Source organism: Cololabis saira, chromosome 23, assembly GCF_033807715.1.
Source record: "Cololabis saira isolate AMF1-May2022 chromosome 23, fColSai1.1, whole genome shotgun sequence".
Classification (NCBI taxonomy): Eukaryota; Metazoa; Chordata; class Actinopteri; order Beloniformes; family Belonidae; genus Cololabis; species Cololabis saira.
This window is the reverse complement of record NC_084609.1, coordinates 18,310,261-18,332,544: the sequence shown is the minus strand read 5'-3', so window position 1 is coordinate 18,332,544 and position 22,284 is coordinate 18,310,261. Positions and strand designations below refer to the sequence as shown.

At 40.4% G+C, this 22,284-nt stretch overlaps 1 protein-coding gene across 2 annotated transcripts; it reads left to right on the top strand.

The window, feature by feature from the left end:
- Nucleotides 1–1,397: 1,397 nt before the first annotated feature.
- rassf8b (Ras association domain family member 8b) lies at nt 1,398–21,309 on the top strand. 2 transcript variants are annotated; one of them, XM_061714599.1, is made up of 9 exons: nt 1,398–1,755; nt 12,801–12,965; nt 15,319–15,669; nt 15,791–15,996; nt 16,094–16,297; nt 16,448–16,522; nt 16,782–16,904; nt 17,659–17,782; nt 18,042–21,309. In XM_061714599.1, exons 2-9 carry the CDS (start codon nt 12,854–12,856, stop codon nt 18,155–18,157), a joined length of 1,311 nt encoding a protein of 436 aa, XP_061570583.1. In that variant the 5' UTR covers nt 1,398–1,755; nt 12,801–12,853; the 3' UTR covers nt 18,158–21,309. The 2 variants fall into 2 exon arrangements, with proteins under 2 accessions (XP_061570583.1, XP_061570582.1); XM_061714598.1 differs by having other exon boundaries at nt 16,091–16,297.
- Nucleotides 21,310–22,284: the final 975 nt, after the last annotated feature.

The window sequence follows — 22,284 nt, the reverse complement described above, 5'->3', positions numbered from 1 at the left end:
ACCTTTTAAAATCCACACAATCAAAGTTCTGGAGTAGCTCTCTCACAGCCTTGCTGTCAAATGAACCTGTGGAGGAAACACAAGCCGCATAGTCTGAATCATTTTGCTTAATTGATCCCTCGATAATGTTCCAATTTAGCCGGGAGTACTTTCGATTAATTATCAGTGGGCTAATAATTTTCCTTGGGATATATTTTACTTGTTTTAATTGAACAAGAAAAGAAAAAATGAAATGAAAAGATTTTCTATATCAGTCAGTGGAGTTAAACTATGGAACAGAATGGATTCAGAAGTAAAACAATGTCCAAACATTAACCAGTTAACCAAACAAATATAAAAACATGATTTTCACGAGGTACAAAGAGAAAGGGGTTTAGGGGTTTTTAGGGGCCTGCAGATAACACTATTGGGTGAAGGGGTGGATTTGTATATGTTTATGTATAGAAATGGGCAGCTAATTATATGTGTAGGTATGTATGGGTGTATGCGTATGTATGGGTATATATATATATATACATATGTGTGTGTGTGATTATGTGTGTAAGTAGATATATACATAGGTATAGAGCAGATGCAGTTAATAGAGACAGTATAGTGTAAATAAGTATATTTATATAAATATTTATATGGACATGTGTGTACAAATATATAGAAATATTCAACTATGTGTATGTATGTATAGGTATGTGTGTGAGTATAATTACATGATATAATAATAATAATAATAATAATAATAATAATAATAATAATAATAATAATAATAATAATAATAATAATAATAATAATAATAATAATAATAATAATAATACTGTTATTTAGCAGTGTGAGTACAGTGTGAGTATTTATAAATACATACGGGTTAAATGATTAGTGAATGGGGGTAGGATTAAATAAGTTTACACTTCTTCCTACTCCTTTTTTGCACATGTAAATTAAGATATCAAGTGTTAAAAGATTAAATTCTTTATTTTGTTGTTTTGTTTTCTTAAACTTCTCTTGAATTGTTGTTTTTTACATGTACAAAAATAAAATAAATCAAATAAAATAAAAAAACATGCTTGTGAAATATCTTAAAGTAGCTTAATGTTTATAATGTGTATGTATATATATATATATATATATATATATATATATATATATATATATATATATATATATATATATATATATATATATATATATATATAGGCCTATATATATATATATATATATATATATATATATATATATATATATATATATATATATATATATATATATATATATATATATATATATTAGAGGGAAACAGATCCAGCATAATTTAAGGTGTGAGATGTAGGCGTGTTGGGGTTGGTGTGATGTAAACACGTGTAGTGCCGCATGTCCTCCGCATATATCTTGTGCGTCTCTCGGTCCACGTGCGTTGCCAGGGCATTGCAGCTTTAATTGGTCCATAATGCCTTGCGGTGTCCCACTTCTGTTTTCGACGTAATTTCCAAGAGAGGTCCCCGCCACCGATGGGCAGAGGCAGAACTGCAGGCTCCCGGGCAGATCGGCGGATGTGTGGATGTGTGCAACCTCCCGTCGGATGTCCGATGAGCTGCAGCGGGACGCGTGTTTCCATCCACCCGGCCGCGGCGCAGCGCGGACCCGCTCCCCGTCACCTCTGCACGGATTACACACCCCGCACAGGACCAGGGTTTCATCCGAGCCAGACACACACCAGGAGAGTTCTAGATGCTCCCACGAATGCTGAGCTGCGGCTGAAAAGAGGTATGTGGTGGAGCTCTGCAGATGTGAACACTGTGTAACTTCAATGCGTCAATCAATTACGCATATAGCTCTTTCTGTTTAGACGTGGCTGCAGGCACTTTGGCATGATCTCTACTGCAGTAAAGGTTCATTTCACAGTTAAGGCTTTAGTCATGCATGGTTGTAATAGATGAGCTGATATAACTAATCAGCTGTTGTATAACTTTTAGCAGATTTATTAATGATCTCCTTGTGTTATCCTCACATCTGAGCAATAATACCCCAACAAATATTATAAATCTGTAGTACGGAGGCGGCACACTTTTAGTTTGTGTTCAGGACAGAGCATACCAGAGCCATGAGCCAGCAGGAAGTGAGTGCACAGTGTCAGTGTGAGTAAGTGGTCAGTGTGTGAGTGGATCTGCTGAGCCCTGCAATGATGAATCTCCTAATAGAGTTGGGGCTGTAAGCGCTCACTCAGCAGTGACTTTAATCAAGAGTTGCTTTAACTGAGCCTACAGCTACAACACAGGCTGGAAAGTCTCCACAAATGCATCTGATAGAGGGATGGGTAAACTCATTCATAACTATAACAGTTGGAGTACTCCGCTGCTCAAAAACACAGCTGAAGGTTGTGCACAGGACATCTTAATCCAGCACTAATGAACTTCTGTTACCTGATCTACATTACTGCACGCATGGGTCATCTGAGGCTATGCGTTTGTCCTGATTCTATGTAATGTTTCTGTCTTGTTTTCACATGGTACCAGTAGAAAGTTAAAGACTGCTTGTTTGTTTCTTGCAAACGAAGATCCTTCAAGATGGGAAATCAATTTGCCAATTCACCTGCTAGTTTTTGGCTTTTGAAACTTTGCACTGTTTACAATCACAAGACTTGCAAAAGCAACACTTACTCTCTGGTTTTCAGACAAAAATACTAGATGAAAAGTCTTTTTTTCCAGTTCTCTCATCAAATAGATAAGAAGCAGGTTGTATTTTTAAGGTTGAGACACCTTCTCTCCCTAAAATCTCCCGCATTGAGGTTCTTAGGCCAAAAGCTGAATAAATACAAGCTCCCTAAATACAACATTTTGCTTCACAGTTAATTTTTTATCAGGTATCCACATCATTTCGTGTACACATTTATCTGTCGGGTCAGGCTTGTGCTGCTGCAGTGGAAAACTCTTAACAGACTTAAGGTAGTAAATCCAGTGCAGTGTATTTTTCAGGGGACACCCCCCCCGCCTCCATGTGGTCAGATAAGCTGCCAGTCTTACAGGCTTATTGTCTCCAACAACCTGGCTAGTTTTAATTTTTAAGGCTGCAAGGTGTCAGTTTAATCTCTTTTAACACAGTATTTTTTTTTTTTTGATCAGCAATGAGGACATTATGAGAAAACCCCACCTAGCCCTCTACTGCACGCTTCCAATAACTTGAATCAGATCGTCTAGCAAATGTTACATGTGCGTACTTGCTTCTGCACGGAGAAGTCTTGCATTGTGTTCTGCAGAATAGATGACTGACAGTACCTGAATGTAGTGCTTTCCAGCCTGATTACTTCCTGAAGCTTTTCACCCGGGTTATTCAGACTTTTTCTAAACCGGCAGCCACGCCACTCTGCAGCTGTTAAAGTTGACGTAGAAGTAGTTTACAAAAGAGCCAAGCTGCAACTCACAATGTGTGATAAAAACAGAGCCAGTGGTAGAGACTGGGTGAAGTTTTTAAACTCAATAAAAGGTATAACTTATTGGACTGTGAGTATTTTATTTATTTCTTAGTGGGAATAGATGCCAGAGCAGTATCGGTGTAATGGCATGAAGCTGGGCGGATGAATAGGATACTACTGCATAATAAGCAGGCTGGGTGCCAACTCCAAAGCACAAAGTCATGGGTGTATTACTGTATAAATGAGGGCCATTCAGTTCCTGGGACACTCCATCAAGGAGAGTGACATCTTGTCAAAGGACAAGGGTCAACACATAATTTAATTTCCTTCTTGTATTTGAAATATCTGCTGACATCAGCATTTTCATTTGCTATTTTGGCCTTGCTGTAGTGGCATTGCTGCAGAGATGACAAAGTCAGTCATTTAGCAGCATGTCAATAACAATAAGACAGAACGGCATAAAATTTAGTTCACAGAGCCACAGTCCCCAGGGGATTAGTCCTCCTAACTTCAGTAATCCTTTGACTTTTCCTTTGACGTCACTACGAGGTTTACACACGTGGTTTAAGAGAGCTGTCTGCCCCAGTGTTGAAGAAATATCTATCTATCTATCTATCTATCTATCTATCTATCTATCTATCTATCTATCTATCTATCTATCTATCTATCTATCTATCTATCTATCTATCTATCTATCTATCTATCTATCTATCTATCTATCTATCTATCTATCTATCTATCTATCTATCTATCTATCTATCTATCTATCTATCTATCTAATCTATGGGTAGCCAATTTTAGTTATGGGATAATATTAGTTGTGTTTTTGCCAGGCTTGCGTGTCTGACCTGGGTAAAAAATAAGCTATGCCTCAAATAATCATAATAATAGTAATAATGATTATCTATATTTATCTATAACATTAGATTTTCCAACACATATCAAAACATGAGACATTATTACCTGTAAAACGTTCAGAGAGCTTGGGTTGTTATATGTGATGGTTCAGGAATGAATTCATGAATATAACACAGTAAACTCTCACATCAGGTGCATCTAATGTAGAAAAATAAAAAATAAATAACATTTTGAATCTTTATTTTATCCCTTTATTCATTTTTCTTAGGGAAGGCATTGCTTACTTCAGCAAGACAATGCCAACAACATTCTGCCTGTTCTGTGACAACAGACAACACTTCTACGTAGTGAGAGTCTACTGAACTGCCTACAGTTCGCACCTGACATCAATTTAAAAAAAAAAGAAGAAGAAATGGTGGTGTGGGTTAAGGAGGGCCGTTGGGGAGCAGGACTCATGTCAATCAAGAAAAAACATTCAACTTTCAAGAGTGTGGCACATTAATTCACATACAACTTGTGAAGCTGGAATCAAATTCATAATAATATTTAAAAAAAAAACTTTTATATCTTCTATTTCAAAGGGCATTTATAATGTCTATTGTCGATTTGCAACTCTTTAAAAAAATGTTTAATAACCTTAAATCATACATCAGCACTTTGGGAATAGAGTGTAATAACTGTTTGACAAAGCAGTTTCTACCCTTAGCATAGCAGCTAGAATTGGATTGCTACACCAAATCTAAGTGACAAAATAAGCTTCCCAAAAACTCAAAATATTCTTATTTTCATGTTTTGACTTTTACATCATGCGAAAAAGCTTTGTAAAACGAGACACAACAATCTTATGTACAGATGCATGTAAGGAACCATATTTTGGTTAAGCACCACTACCTGGATGCAGCGGTTGCCTGTAGCAACACTGTTGCTATGGGATAGGAGTTTAATGGGGTAAATAATAGAATTTGTGACTCATGTGTTTTGATCCTCTAACCTTTTATCAAGGAGGTCAGAATGCCAGTATTTCCAGTACTTACAGGCAGTGAAGGATAAAGCACCTGAAAGCAGCTGAGCACAAAGGACCAGTTCATGTGAAAGTTCAACCTCACAGAGATGCTATCATACTGGCATTAGTTTGTTTGGTTTTGTTTCCTGATCAGGGAAAACAAAATACTATTAAAATCATAAAACAAATGACCTTTAAGCTCTGGTATCACTTATCTTTGACATTTCTTACAGAATTACATGTGCTCAGATTTTGAAATAACTTTATTTAAGTTTATCGACAGAATGTGGCAAGTTTATCTGAGTTTAGGTCAAATCTGAGATTAAAGACAAGTTCTTGCAGGCAGGATTCAAAATTTCACAACTAATTTGAGTCAGTTTGGCAAAGTATTAAAGTGCCAAGTAGAAACCTAAGTCTAAAAAAACAGACATTCAGACAGATAGAAGTGCTTTTACCCTTGACATGAAGAATATTTCCATGTTTTTGGTTCTAGATTATTTTTATTAGATGTCCTTGTAAGAACACATAACCAGTTGGTTGAATTTTAGCCCATCACTTTGAAGTAACCTCAAAAACCTCAAAAACGTATGGAAGTTAATTAGCATGATATGAATGAGAACTTTACTATAGATGCTGGTATATAGCGTTCTAGTTGTGCCTATCTCCAGCAAGGTTTTTAAATTTAAACAGTTCCCCCTTCTTAATCCTGAATTTAGAAAGCGGTGCACACCTCTATGTCTTCTCGTCGCTCACATTCACACGAGACAAAGAGGAAGCAACAGGAAAGCATGGGTTGCTCCTTAATTGTTGACGATTGTTTGGTCTCCTTGCCTAGACCGTGCCCTCCAATCAGCCCAGTCAACTGTGTTTAAAGCTCGGACAAAAGCAGGGCTGCGTTGCCATGGTGAGGGATTGTTTGCATCCAGTCATGCCACTAGCCATGTGGGCTCGCACACACATTACGGCATGCTCTTTTCTTTGTGCGCCACTCGTTTCACTGCCTGACCCCCCCCAAACACACACACACACACACACACACACACACACACACACACACACACACACACACACACACACACACACACACACACACACACAGAATTTCTGCTGCTATGGCCTCCTTTAAAAGTTGGCCTCTGATTGCATCATTGTGTTAAGCTGCTCGTTGGTGCTGCGACTTGGGAAAAGTCACATCTACTCATTATGTTTCGTGTTTTGCAGCCAGAATGAGGACTATGATCGCGACGGTATTGTGTTTGTTGTTGGCTGTCAGCCAGAGAAATAGCCACTTTGAGGCACTCACAAGTAATCAATGAGTTTTCTAAACTTTAATTAAGCAATTAAATAAGCTGAACATGGCAGCAAATAAAGTGTTCAGTTTGTTTGTGACATTTTGAAGCAGGGATTTGAACTCAATGTGAAATTAATTTCTTTTATTTTCTGTATTTCAATCGTGAGACTTATTTTCTTCTTTTTCCTGCTACTTTATGGGATATTAAAGCTTTGAGTGGCATTTTCTTTCTCATTTCTCTCGAGAGTCCCACTCTGTGTCTGAGGAAAGTGTAATAAGGAGCCCTGAGCTGTCACACTGCGTCTCCTCCCTGACTCTGCCTTCCTGTGGCATCCTGAGAATGAAACTTCAGGGGAGGCAGACTGAAGTCACAACTAAGATTAGCTCCGTGGTCTGCAGCCCAGACAGCACAATATTCTTCATGTCTGAAACCAAACGGCTGCAACAAAAGTAGTCTGACAGCAGGGATTTGGACTAATGGCTACAGCCTTTGTTCCCTACAGCACTTTTTTATGTTATTGCAGCCATAAAGAAATACTGTAAAACATTACATCTTTATATTTTTCTTATTGCACTTTAGTTCTTTGCTCGTACTCGTTCAGCACGTTAGTAAAATATAATAATGGAAACTGGAGGTAACAGAAATCATGATCGAAAAGTTTTTGTTGACTTTGTTGTAAAGAGAAAAGTAAGAGAAAAGTAAGTTGGTTAACTTTTGGCTAGTGAAGGTGTTGTTGTTGTTGTTGTTGTTGTGTTACGTGCTGCCATAACTGTGTACCGGACTGGACCACAAAGTCTACGTAGTAGTAGGACAAAAGGATGTTCTGTGTCAGTGGCGACACAGAAATGAAACGTCAGGAGAACTTTGAAACCTAAATTTTAAGGTGGTAAAGATATGCAGTAGTTTAGTAGTTGCGGTCTAGAATAATAGTTTTACATGCTTAAGTAATGCATATCATTTCAGAATCGAAAATCTTCTTTTATTAACTCCTGTATCTTCAAAAGAGACAAATTATACTATATACATTTAATCAAAATCCCAGAGTACATTACAACAGCTTGCTTTTTTCCCCAACATGTTTCAAAGCACTCGTCATGATAGAAGGTTTTAGGGGGAAGAGTCAGCTACTTAACTCCACTGCTCTCTTTTTTTGGTCTTTCCATCTTGTATAACTGATGTGACAGCTTATGGATATATGATGCTGCATGATGGGAGCTTGGCTGGAAAAAAGATGGTGAAGCTGGGCCTCTTTCGAGCAGAGACATTTTCAGACTCAAGTTGGGATGCACTAAGTTTGTGATTTGATAGTCACTTCTGACGCAGATATATGTTTTTAACTTGAAGGAGGTCTGGTCTGAAAATCAAATAAAGTAAAAGTCTATGCAACACACTGAAGGAAATGGAAAAACCCATAGCGTATCTTGAAAGTGGTACAATTCATGCCACTACATCAAAGTCTTTCTATAAAGGTTTAGAGTAAGCCATCAAATACTGATTTTGGTATTAAAAACAGACTAACAATTAGTGTTTAAATTTTTAAGAATTGATTGTAGGATGATTCCACTTGAGTCGGCATGTAGAGACAGCAACATCACATTTTCCTTGTTTTATGTATAAGAGTGTGTTTGTGTGGGTGTGTCTGAATCACAGAAGCGGATCACGAGTGAATGGATTACTATGGGATGTTGGAATGTGGAGCTCTGGCTCTGGCAGTTTATTAAACGTTGACTAATGCAAAAGGAAATTCCAACAATCATGGCACCGTCCCTACAGGTTCTGACTAACTGTGTGGACTCGGCTCGCTGAGCTGCTCTAAATATGGAAGCACACATTTACAATGAAGCACCCGCAAACAGAAACCCATGTTTTCTGCATTTTAATTTGTGTATGCGCGCTCGCTTGTGTGGTTTATTTATTTGCACACTGCAGCATCAAAGGAACTTTAATTTAGACCGGAGACATAAGCAGTGAGAAAGTGGAAATGGTATGATGAAAATTCCGAGCAGAGTTGGTAAATGCTGCAGAGAGTGAGCGAGCAGGAGAGGTGGCTGAGGCATAGCAATGGTCACCATAGTGATTGGAGTGCTGCAACTTACCAGCAGCGTAATGAAAATCGAAGCTCATTTCCTCAAGGAAACAGACTTCACTAGTTGGCTGAAGAACTCTGTTCATAGCATTATGCCCTGACCTCATCGTTTCCAGGTCAGGGCCTCTTATGACCTCATAGGTTCAACACTGATTCCTGTTGCAGTCAACCACGGAGAGTATCTAAAATTATTCAGGCAGTCTTACCATCAAGGATCAAAGCTATAGAGTCTATAAGCCTGAGAGAGTAAAACACCTGGACATCTGCTGGTGCACAGCTGCCTGCTCGGGTGCTGCTTCTGATGAAAGCAAACAGCTATTAGCATATGTCAGCTTGTGAGTCAGGAGCTATGGAGGAAGGACCACTCATCATGTAACTATGCAGTAGTAATACAGCAATGTTAAAAAGAAAACACCCAAAAAACAACAACTAATGATTTTATCTGACATTAGATGACTAATAGTGATGCACCGAAATGAAAATTTGTGGCCGAAACCGAAACTGAAAATAATAATAAACACTTGGCCGAATACCGAACATGGTTCTTCGCAGTTTTTCATTTATTTTGCCAATTTTTTCACCATTGCATAAATCAAATAAATTTGATTTAGGCATGCTTTTCAAAGAAAAAAATCTTTTACAAAATTACAAGGTAGAAAATATTTATTTAACATAAAAAACTGAACATTTTTTAATTTCCCAGCATTATGTTGTTTTGGTTCCACCTCCTGGTGAATGTTAGGTAAAATTCTTATGTGGTTACTTTTTGGTTGGCCAAAAATCATTTATTTAAATTGCACCTTTATAACAGCGCCGTTATTAATTGTTTTTTTTCGCACTTATTCCACCGAACACCGAAAGTGTTTTTTTTGCCATTTTCGGCCGAACAATTTCGGTTACCGAACAATCGGTGCATCACTAATGACTAATAATGATGAATTAGTCCGTACGTTGCATGTTGGTGTGATGGCTGGGGGTGTAGTTAGTTTGGTCTTGTAGTGGTCACTGCAGTGGGCAACTGCCCCAAAGTCATTTTTCATTTTCTGCATGTGTGTGAGTAGTTTAGTTGCGCCGTAGTCACCTCAGTGCATTTGTGAAGTTCAGTGTGCTGATCAATGGGGATGGCCCGGCACTTCTTGTAGTACCACTTTGTTCCACTAGTGGTGCACTTTGCTGTGTCTCATGTGAGGAGTGTGACACATGAACTCTGTGAGTCTCTACCCCCATGTGGTCAGATGTGATATTTCTACATAGGGTGGCTTTAATAAGCAGCTGCCAGGTTGCTGCTACCAAGCAACATTAGAAATGAGCGAAGCCGCTTAAAAAACTAAGAAATCGTACTTTTTGTTCTTCTAGTCTGACTTACACTACTTGAGCTACAACAGATTTGGAAAACTACTTTAAAAAGTACAAGTACACGCACAAACAGAGAGAAAATAAAACTACTTGATCATAATAAATCCATAGTAAATATAACTGTTTCCTTTCCACCTCAGGTTGCATTAATTGGCTTCAGCCGGTTTCTGAATGTAGGGATCATCTTTTAAATTCATTACAAGCTCTTGCTTGGGGAAGGAGATAAGTGTAAGTCCTGAAAACTGCCTCTGCCAGTCATTAAGCTGAGGATGTACATGATCGTCAATGCTCGCAGCTTAATGCCTCCCCCCTTCACCTTAATTTATGAACATTGCTGATTAAAGTCTCACTAGAAAGTGAACTGTCTCGCTATGAACGCCGTCTTGATCAGGATGTTAATTTACTGTTGCTCATTTTGCAGTTTGGATAGTTAATTGTAATTATGGAGCAGTGAATGACTTCACGATGAATCCTCACACAGACTAGATGTCCTCAGTGTCCACGGGCAGCTGCATGAATGTGTGTGAGAGACAGAGGCAGAAACCACATTTGCGAGTTTGTGTTTTGATTTTCTTTTTTTAGCATCACTCATCATAACAAGTGTTCAGTTACATCATAGGACAGCTGTGAAAATTTAGAGTAAAACCTGCACATCTGTTTATAAAACCATGTCACAGACCTCTTTGTGAGCTGTTTCCATCAGTTAATTCTTGAAGGTTGTCTTCTTGCTGATGAGATAACACTTAAGCAATCACAGCATGTCTCCTGCCCTGATCTTTATACATGAACCACCTGCTTTGATTAGTTTATCCATCTGCCCCTCCGAGCCTCCACCTCGGACGGCTGTGGCTCAGGTGGTGGAGCAGCCTTTGCATTAATTGCAGAGTTGGCGGTTCAGTCTCTCAGCTCCTCCACATGCCAAAGTGTCCTTGGGAAAGCCACTGAACCCGAAGTGGCTCCCGATGGCATGGACAGCGCCGCGCAAGACAGCTCCATCAATGATTAGAGAGAGTGAATGAATGAGGCAAAAAACTCTGCAAAGTGATTTGTAACCATGAGAGTCTGCGCCTCCATCCCAGATTCCCACTGAGCTCCTTTCATGCAAATCGACTCATTTATTGGACCGTAACAGGCATCTGAATTTGAATCATTCTGCCTTGGAGCAAAACACAGGTCTTAGCCTCCACCAGATGCCTTCAGTGCAGATGAGTGTGCAACATAACATGGTCTCAGTAGGGATGAACATTGAGGGGTGCTGGTAGTTAAAACTGCAGGAGGGATGGGAGTCCCATTCCAGCTGTGATGAAGATGGAAGGTGACTTCATTCCACATCAAGCGATATGGAAGAGAAGGATCCGAGCTGGGCTGATGGACCATTCAGGAGACAGGGAGCACAGCCACCCACCAGGGTTGCCAAACTGTGCATTAGGCACCTGCTCATTCGCTGCTCTGTTGCCCCGGCTGCTTTTGAGACGTTGCCAGGTTCGTAATGACTGCCTCACCGCCGAGGTGCTTGTGTCAGCGCTTTGAAAATGGCCCTCGTTCTGCGAGCACGTACGTTTTCCAGCAGCGAACACAGGCAAATGAAACATATATTGGAAAATTTCTACTGCACGGTCACAATTGCTGCACCGCTGGGGTGCACTTGCGACAGTTTATCAGCAACATTACATGGAACCGCTTCTGGAGAGCTGAGCACACCGGTATGGATGTTTGCTTCTCAAGCCAATTAGGAAAAAAGGTACTGAGAGGTGCTACAGTAATGAAGACTAGGGGAAAATAGTTTTGCATTAAAGCATTTAAACCCAAAAAAGAAGCACGAAATTACTCAAGCAAGCTGTTTTAAAAATCTGTTTGTTGCCCAGCTTGATGTCCATCTCCTCGTGCCCCGGGGGTGTTGTGCATGGAAGCTGCAGCGAGTTCAATCACGGAGTTTAATACATTAAATAGACAGAGGTTATTGATTAGAGCCAGCCATCAGCCTCTTGATTTCTGTAGCTGTGGTGGGTGCATTAATTAATTAGATCCATCATGGGCAGAGCTTCAGGAGGCCTGCTCGCCTCGAGTGTGTGGAAGAATTTTAACTTTTGTGCTAATGTTCGTCATCAAAGAAAGTCGGAAAAACTTTGTCCTAAATGTCATGTTCAGATCCTTTCAAGAGATTGTCAATTCAATTGTGCAAATAAAGCCTTTTAAAATGATTGTTTTATAGCTTTAATTTTGTATGGTTCCTTATGCTTATTCCACAAAAAGGTGGTCCCATAGTGAAATATATTTCCATAAGTTAAACTAGTAGGGAGTGTTATCCGTATATTAATTGAAATAAAGGACAGACGACATATGTACATAAAAATGTGGATTAAAAGTTTTGGCTGGATTTAAAAAGTCAGTTTAAGTAAAAGCACTGTTTAAAACCACCTTATGTAGAAATCTCATCTCTAACCACATGGGGGGAGAAGTGATGAAGACTTGTGTCGGACACAAGGGGACCGTCCCCGCTCATTAGCACAGCAGACCTATGAGGTCTGTGGTTAGAAGTGGTATTGCTACATCAGAATCAGAATCAGCTTTATTGGCCAGGTTCGAACATTGTCCAACAAGGAATTTGACTCTGGTAATTTCGCTCTTTGGTAGTAAAATAAACAATAAAACAAATGTGGTATTTCTAATGGAGTAGATGGAGTAGATTTAAAATAACAGATCCACTATAATCCCCTTTAACATGTATCACATTAGCACTTTATAGTTATCATTGGCTAGTTTTATTCAGCATCTCTAACAAGTCTCTCTTTTTTTGTCTTTAAGGATGGAAACTAGAACAGCTCCCCCTTGTGGCATGGAGGAATAAAGGCCTCTGAATGAAGGCCATGGAGCTGAAAGTGTGGGTGGACGGAGTGCAGCGCATTGTGTGCGGAGTCACAGAGTTCACCACATGCCAGGAAGTGGTCATTGCTTTGGCTCAAGCCATCGGTGAGTTCACAGATACTCATTAGGACATAAAGGAAAAACAATTTTAACTCTCGTTACACTAGTGTGTGAAAAAGTCGGTACGATATGAAGCACTACTGCAAATGTGATGAGCAAAAACACCACTGTAGATAGTGTTTTGTGTAAGACCAGCCCCCTCGGGGGTACTCTGTCCAGTATTAGCATGGCTGGGACACTGACTGGATTTGATAAATAGCATAAAAATGAAAAGTGACTCGAGGGCACAAAGATTTTCACCATAATAGGCTGCATGAAATCAGTGAGTCATATTGCAGTCTTTGGTTTATTGACATGTTCTGTGTGAGCTGCAGACAAATACGTTTGGGGGAACTGTTTTGGTGCACACAAGCCTTTGTGAATTCAGGACAATGTTTCCTTCAAATTGAGACACGGTTGTTATTTTGAAGGACAGATTTATTGCTGGAGTTTTCCATAACCCCGTAGATGGACAGAGTTGAAACATGTGTGTCTTTCAGAGTGACAGCTCAGCGAGAATTACAGCGTCCACTGTCCTTTGTGTCCGCTGCGCCTTTTGTTCGAGCAGGGCACTTTAATGTAAATAGCTGTAGTGATGAATGCGCCTCTCTTTACAAGCATCCTTACCGCGTGAGATGGGGGTGAATCGGGCCGCGTTGCGCTCTTATCTATATGTGTACAGACAAGAATGCAGGAGCGCACAGATGCACACACAAAAAAACAAAAACCATGAACCATTGAACCTTTTGGGCGACACAATCGCTGCTTGTTGGGTTGAATTTTCCCACAGTAAAGCTCTTTCAGCCGACACGGCTGCTGGAGTGCTTTGAATCTGCCAGAGGAAAAGTTCTGAAAGAATTCAGGGGAATAGCTTTCATCCGCCTTCGTTGCTTTGCATATCAAAGTTTATTTAGAGTTACATCTCATATCAGAGTGGAAGCTGGGTTTTTACATACTGTCACGGACATGGAGGTCATTAATGTCCTTTTAAGAATTTCTTTGACTGTAATATTTATCTTCAGCAGAATTTCTGCAGAATTTCATAGCACGTAATCATAAATTCAAAGACGTGTCTTAATTTATCCAGTTTTATCTTCTTTTATGTATCAAAAATGTTCAGATGTCCTTGCAACTACTGAGATTATTCATTTACCGTTGCAGGAAGCTCCAACATGTTTTCTAACTTTTGCAGACCAGCTGGTGGTTTCTCTGAATAATCATAAAAGAGTTAAATGTTAGTTCACATCTTTTGAGGGAAATCTGTGCAGACATAAGCGAGGAATTTATTTATACATTTACAAAGGCCTTGGGACTCAAACAACTGTACCATCAAGGAAGATGATGGAAGTGTAGAAATGTTCCCAGGAGGGGGATTTGGTTTGGGTGGTCACATCCAACTTCCACATCATATAAGTCAACTTTGTTAAGTTTAGCTGTCGTTTGCACCGGAGCATGAAGACAAAGATGACATTAAGACGAGGACAAAATGTCCAGAGCGATCCAAAGGTGAGGCACTCAAACTCCAAAAGTCTGCAGCAGCTGTTAATCCCAGTGGTGGTAGTATCATGATCTGGGATTACTTCAGCAGCAAGTTTCCCTTAGTGGAGTGTCTCCCAACCTGGGGTCCGTGCCCCCCCTGGGGGGGGCGCCAGAGATCTCTGGGGGGGGCGCGAAACTTTGTCTGCTTTGAGGATATGCAGTTGTAAAAATTATATTTGCACATGTTAAATACATAAAAAAATCACAATAACACACCTAATGGAATACAGTAATCCAAGTCTGTATAAACCCACTTAGAAATATATTTTGGTCATTTTAAAATACTAAGTTATTTATCAGGATAAAAACTTAAAAACATATTATTATATCATTATTCAACATTTAATCATACTACTACTCCGACAGGTTGTTAAAGGAAAAATGTAAACAAAATTTGCTCTTATATTAAAAGAGACATTTTTCAGAAATATTTTTATGTCCTTGCAATTATTTTTTGTGTGTATTTTATACATTGGTGACACAAAAGGAAGGTGAGAAAAACAAAGTACAGAGTAAACCAAAAAAAATAATTAATGTTAATTTTTTCAATTAAAGGTTTGTAACGAATAACTTTACTCTTTTGCTGCTAGTATGTACGGGTCGGGGGCCCGGCTGGTCTTAGACACAAGTAGGGGGGGCTCCATGGAAAAAAGGTTGGGAACCACTGCCTTAGTGGATGCAATAAATATCAATCCTAAAGGAAAATGATCCCGGATGCGGTTTTGATGTGTATAAATCGGGTTTGGAATTATCTTTTTCATCTCAGCCTTTATATATTTGGGTTGATGGCTAGTGGTGAAAGGTTTTTGTTTTGTCCCAGGACGCACCGGCAGATACACTTTGATCGAGAAATGGCGGGAGACGGAGCGCCACTTGGCGCCGCACGAAAACCCCGTGGTGTCCCTCAACAAGTGGGGTCAGTATGCCAGCGACGTGCAGCTCATCCTCCAACGGACCGGCCCGTCGGTCAGCGAGCGGCCGACCTCTGAGGGACTGGCTCGCGTCCCAGAACGGGGGCTCTACCGCCAGAGCCTCCCACCTCTGGCCAAGCTCCGCCCACCAGGGACGGACCGCTCGCTCAAACGCAAGGAGCCCAAACGCAAGTCTCTGACCTTCACCGGGGGGGCCAGGGGTCTGCGGGAAATATTTGGAAAAAGCAGAGACACCGAAGGTAGTTTGCAGCATATTCTTTCTTACTTTCAACCATTTTTCTTCCTTACTTCATTTTTACAGTTTAACATTTCAATTTTCATTCGTTCATCCCCCACCTGCCCCTCCATCCCTGCCCGCAGCCAAACAGCCCCAGCAGCGCGGGGTGAGTCTGAGCCTGAGCAGACTCGGAGGCGGTGGAACGGCATCTGTACCTGGGAGTCCGGCCAGAGAGCTGAGCCGGCTGGTGCAGCTGCAGAGAGACAAACTCCAGGCCCTGGAGAGCCGTCTGCTGGGCTGCGAGGACGAGCTGCGAGACTGGGAGGAAGCCGCTGGCGAGGCCACTGAAGTGAGTCCGGCCGCAGCTGTCCGCGCTGCAGAAAGCATCATCTGCACTTTCAACTCTTGCATCAATCCAACATCTCCAATTATTTTGCACTTAGCAGGAAGGAAACTTGGAGGATGAGCTGCTGCTTTTGGAGCAGCAAGCGAGGAGGAACGATGCTGAGGTGGAGGAGGAGGAATTCTGGCAGAACGAGCTGCAGATCGAGCAGGAGAGCGAGCGGCAGCTGCGGCAGCAGCTAGCAGAGCTGCAGGGACGCGTGCGTGACTGCGAGGCCAAGCTTTCAGAGTACCTGGCACGCATTCAGGTAAAACTGTTTACAATCGGCGTGAATGCTGGGATTTTATTAGACTGGTGTAACCTGGCTGTGCCTCCTCATCTTCAAATGCAAGTAAAGCAGAAATAGATTATTATTGTTATTAACAGAGTGATTTTTCATGGATGCTGCATTATTTAGGGCATGGAAACAGGCCTGGAGCAGGAGCGACTGCAGCAGGAGGCCGAACTCAATCAGAAGGTCAAGGAGGAGGAGGTACAACTCACTTTATCTGCACTTTCCAATCATACGGCAGCAAGCAAGCGAGTGGAATGTGTTCAGTAGTCAAGAATGGAAACGTTGATCTCAAGCAGACTCCTGCAGGCCCACATCCTTGCCGTCATAAGAAAATGCTGCATTAATCTTAAAGCTATTATAGTTAAAGGCACACATCAGGAGCTTTAAAAGAAGACACAAATCAAAAGTAGCTGCTTCAGTTGTGTTTGCTTTCCCTCCAATTTTCTCCCTATTTCAGGTGCAGGTCCAGCTGGAGAAAGTTAAGGCGGAGCTGGACATGCAAAGCCAACTCACAGCGCGGCTGGAGAGCAGCTGCAGGGCGTTGGAGCGCTCACTGTGCCAGTCAGGCAAGAGATTACAGGTCAGCTCACATTTTATGGTGTACACTTTGAAGTTTTTTTAATTATTTTTTTATATACAACACCGCAGCCAATGAAATTGTCTAGAATTTACTGCACAATAGTGGCATTTTGGATAAAATCTGGCATTCCAAATAGCTTAGAGAGATGCAGATAATATATAAAGTTTAGTGCTGCAGTTGTGTGTGAAAAGTCTGACATTGCAAGCTACAAGAACCATTAAAACCTTTTTCCTTAAGTTGTGGGCGGCAGAGTTTTATCTTCAGCTTGCAGGGATGTAAATGTGCAAGTGGATACTTGGTACTCTGCATCCTAATATGATCTGAACTTCTGCGTTCAGGCAAGGTCCATTATAGTCTGGAAATGGATGCGTGAGGTAATGAGAGGCGGAAGGGAGGGTATTAACAGCATTCTTTGGGTGATTAGTGTACGCAATCCCTTCCCTGAAGTTGCGTAACCATCTTGGAAAATAACTGTTTTGCATAGCGGTCTCAGCCAGGTTCTGATTTGAGTGATCTTCCTCAGAACGCGACCCCTTCTGCATTAATTCCCCCTCGCTTAAAGATGACAGAATGAGAGATCTGCAAATGTAAAAGTCATCCATGTTCATGAAGCAGAAAACTTTCAGTGGAATCATTGCACTAAATGTAGCTCTGAGTCTTTGCAAGGTCGTTGGGTGTATTGTTGAATTCCCACTCCTTCTATCAGCCGTGGCGCAGGCCTCATTTAGTTGTCATGGTGTGTTTTCCGTCACAGGAGAAGGAGCAGGCGCTGGAGCAGCTGACGAAGGAGCTGCGACAGGTCAACCTGCAGCAGTTCATTCAGCAGACTGGCACCAAGGTCACTGTGCTGCCTGCTCAACCCACAGGAGAGAACAATGGTACGATCACAATCAGGCTTACAAGTAGATATAACAGCGTTTCTGACTTGTACATATCAGCAGCTCGTTTAAAAGTTCAATTTCATAGCTCATTACCTCACGTTGGCTCGTGTGTCGTTGGAACATGCATGTGAACACAGTGCCACCTTGTGGTTTTGTTCTGAAACGGCACGTGAGGTGGGAAGTTGATGTCCCTGAAGCAGGGTGACTTTGTGGCAACGCTCCCGACTCTTTACTGAACTTGTGTTTTGACCAGCAGAGATGGAGTTAGGCTCTCTGAGGCGACTCGGCTCCTCCCGGCTCCTGCCCAGCGACCTCCGCGCTCTGCAGAGCACCGTGTCCTCCAGCCTCAACCCAGAGGGCATCTACGTCTGACTCCAGACGGGCATCCAGACGGCCCCACGGTACTGATTCTGTACCTGAAAATCCTGAGAAATGTCTCCACAAACTGTATAAATGGATTGCAGCATCGCGCTGGAGGGACACCTCCAGTTTGCAAAAAAAAAAAACAACAAACGTGCATCGTCTTGCATCTTCTCTGCTCAGCGTCCACCTGGACTGACTCCATTTGATGTTGACCTGTAATTGCATAATAACATTTAACGTGTTGATCGAACTCAGACAGGTGTGTGAGGATTTCCACCAAAACGCCAAGGAAAGGAGGAGAAACTTATTTAAAATGGGAAAAAAAGAAACTAGCAGCTTTACTCAGCTGCTCCAGATGGACTTTGAGTGCTGTACATGATGAGACTATTTCAGGACTTTGACTTGTGTGTTCACACAAGAAAAAAAAAAGAAATAAATACATAAAAAAAATGCATGAGCATGCACAGACACCTGTCCTACAACCATAGCCATATCTGACTGCCTTACTCTGGTGTCCTCAGATCTCAAGGTAGCTTTTGAACACTATGCGGCGTATAAATTTGATAAAATGCATAAATGCGCCAGTTCAGGTGTCTCCTGGTCATAACTGATGTCAGTAATAACTCAGCATCGGGTCAATTCTATTTTTTTCCAACACAAGTTTAGACTTTTGTATTGATTTGAGTGGGAAATAAATTATGCTCTTATTCTTAGCTATGAAAGAACCCTCACCTACACGAGAAGACAGTTTAAAGTAGTTTTAATAGGTCACTGAAGTAACTCTAAAATGTATATAGACGGATGAAATGTCGAGGCCTTTAAGTCTGACTCTACGATTCAAATGCAGTGTCGGTAGTTTGACCACCAGGTGGCGACAAAGCATAGAGCAAAGAGGAAGTAAATAGTGTGAAAGACGCTCTTGCTCATGTACAGCTGTGTATTATTTTGTAAGAAACACTCAGCACTTTAGATTCCAGAGTGTAAAGGTGCCACTAATCTTTGTCATCATAATTATTTTTTAAACATTTTAACAAATTAAAGATGTCTCATGTGAACCAAAGGTAGCGTAGGACAACAAATAGTTAGATGAATGTACTGTTTTTTTCCCCATCATAGGTCAGTAACAGTAATTGCATATTATGCACGAGCTGTTGCCATCAGGTGCCAGATGGGTTTGCTTTGTCACACAGAAGGGTATAGGATGCAGAAATAGGTACAATTCAGACTCCAGAGTGAATTTTTTTCTTACTTTTTTGCCATTAGGATAACATGAAAAATCCTGGATGAATTTTGCAAATGTGCTTTAAAAGAAAAATATGAGTAAATACTCTTTTTTTTTTTTTTCAAACCAAAGATGAGGTTGAGCATTTCTCACGTGCAAAAGTCAAATGAAACAGTATTTCAAACTGGCTTTATGTGATTCCTCTTGCACAATAACTCACCAGTATCAGTACCCAATGAAGAGGAAAATGTGGCTATGTTAAGCCCTCTTAATGGTATTTAAGAGTCTGTAATTTACTGGGAAATGATTAAGATGGTAATGACTCACCTGCTCTTAGTGTTGTGTACTAATGTTGCATCAAATGAAGCATTTTTTTTCATGCTCTCACTTTCAGTACAGCTGATGAGGAAGGGTGAAAAAATGTAAAGTAGATGCAACTATCAGCAGCTTTTCCTGCTTCAGTTTAGCATCCAAAAGAAGCCATTCTCTTGTTTCAGAGCTGTTTTAATTTGTGAAGTTACACATCTTTGTTCTTGAATTTTACTTGCATTTATTGCCCCTCCAGCATGATAAGAGCAGGTTTTGCAATTACCTAATTTGACAAGCTGTAAATCTTATTATTCAAGCCGTTGTGAACTCTGTGCTGTGATTATATAACAAGTGTGAGTTCCTCACCCTCATCTTGCTTCGTAGGTAGCTGGAGACATTCACACGCTAACTTTTCTAAGTCCTTTTTTTAAATTTTCAGTGATGGAGGATTGCAGTGTCATCGTCATGGTAACAAACTCCATGAGCTATTGCATAAAGGCTGTAACAAAGACCCCGAAACTCATGGAAAGTTTTGAGTAACGGCATGCCTTACTGAGGACAGAATAGTAGATGTCTACATATCATGTCCATCTCTGGACTATTTTTTGCAGTAGATTGGAGTCTGATATATGCAGAGTGCCGACTAATAGACTGTGTGTGCATGCTAATGTGTGGTTTGTTTGTTTGAACTCCCAATTAGTGGACACCAAGGATTGGTTTTGTCCATTTTTGCCTTGTTGACTTCTAATGATGGACAGACTTTGCAGAAAAAAATGGCAAAACCCCCTATTACTGTCATGCCTTTTTTATTTAATTCATTTCAGCAGGACTAACGTTTGTGAATGTAGAAGAGCTTTGTGTTTGATCAAAACAGGGCGAGTTAACCATCTTCAAGCTTAAAGGCGATGCCAATAATTGGCATCTATTGTGTCATCTGCGGCGCTTTTCCAGAGAAGTGCATATAGCAAATGAGATGATGGAGCCATTATGGCAGCAGCCATCAACATGTCCTGAAAGCTATTTCAGTAAAGCTGCGGCTCAGGGATATTTCAAGAAACAGATTTACCCAGACAAGAATGGACAGAAAGTAATTATGGATAAACGCTCCTCTCGATGTCCCGAGCCCTTTGACGAGTTAAATCCCACGGGGACTTCAACAGTTTGACAAGTTGTAGCTCCGAGACGCAACACGGCAAATGCAGCCGGAGCAATCATCCTGCAGTGAGAGAAATGTTTGTTTGTCGACGCTGACCTCTTTGTGTCTCATTTATTGTGCGAGAGACACCAGAGTTCAGGAGAGAGGCGCAGCCGCCGCTGTGGGTTGGTCTGTCCTTGAAGCATCCCTCAGAGGGTTGACGTCAACACTTCACTGTAAATATCACAACTTCCATCAACTCTAAAGAAACATGGTTTATTCAAACTGTTATAATTTTGTACTGTATACCTACAAAGTCACCTACTGTATTTTTTTATCTGTCAGAGTTTATCCAGTTTTCCTCTTTGGGTTCAGGTACCATCTAATAAAAGTAAAAAAAAAACAACAAAAAAAACTAATTCAAGAGTTATGTAAAATGTATAAATAATTGATCAAAGCTATTTAAAAAGATGCGGGAAATAAATAAACTGCTATACAATACTGAAATGCTGTGTTTATTATGCTTTGTGCGGTAGATATGAGTCTATGTTAAGACAGATTAGGTTTTCTTTCCAATTAGTTGTGATTACTAAACCCAACGACGGAGTATTAGGGCCAAACTAAGACAAAAAAAATGGGAAATTACGAGAATAAAGTCATAATATAATGAGAATAAAGTAGTAAAATTACGAGAATAAAGTCGTAATGTTGCGAGAATAAAGTCGTAATAGAATAAAGTCGTAATATTACGAGAATAAAGTCGTAAAATTACGAGAATAAAGTCATAATATTACGAGAATAAAGTCGTAAAATTACGAGAATAAAGTCGTAATGTTGCGAGAATAAAGTCGTAATAGAATAAAGTCGTAATATTATGAGAATAAAGTCGTAACATTACGAGAATAAAGTCGTAATGTTGCGAGAATAAAGTCGTAATATTATGAGAATATAATTTATGAGAACTAACAGGAAGAGCTTCTTCTCCCTGTGTTAAAATGAAGAATATTGAGCATCTTGTGAAGTTATATTTATATATTTATAATATATTACGACTTTATTCTCGTAATATTATGACTTTATTCTCGTAATTTTACGACTTTATTCTCGTAATTTTATGACTTTATTTTTCGTAATTTTACGACTTTATTCTCATTACATTAGACTTTATTCTCGTAATTTCTATGTCATTTCCCTTTGTTTTTGTCTTGTTTTTTTGTTTGGCCCTAATACTCCGTCGTAAAACCCAACCATCTTCATGAAGTAAAAACTAGTGGAATCAGGGTAATGTTGAATATATTTGTTGTTCTTCCTCCAACTGTCATATCATTTGTTTGTATTCCATCTGTTCATCATCTATAGCGGTTTGTTCCCTTTCAGCGTCCCGGGGATAAGCTGGAGCCTGTCCCAGCTCTCTTCAGGTGGGATGGGGGGGGGGGGTCACCAGGTCACCAGTCCATCACAGAGCCACAT

Excerpts from the sequence above, each read along its gene's own strand:
- rassf8b (XM_061714598.1), top strand. The coding sequence starts at position 12,854 with ATGAAGGCCATGGAGCTGAAAGTGTGGGTGGACGGAGTGCAGCGCATT. Across the intron at positions 15,997-16,090 it reads CCGCTGGCGAGGCCACTGAA|CAGGAAGGAAACTTGGAGGA; the intron begins GTGAGTCCGGCC and ends TTTTGCACTTAG. Across the intron at positions 17,783-18,041 it reads ACCCACAGGAGAGAACAATG|AGATGGAGTTAGGCTCTCTG; the intron begins GTACGATCACAA and ends TTTGACCAGCAG.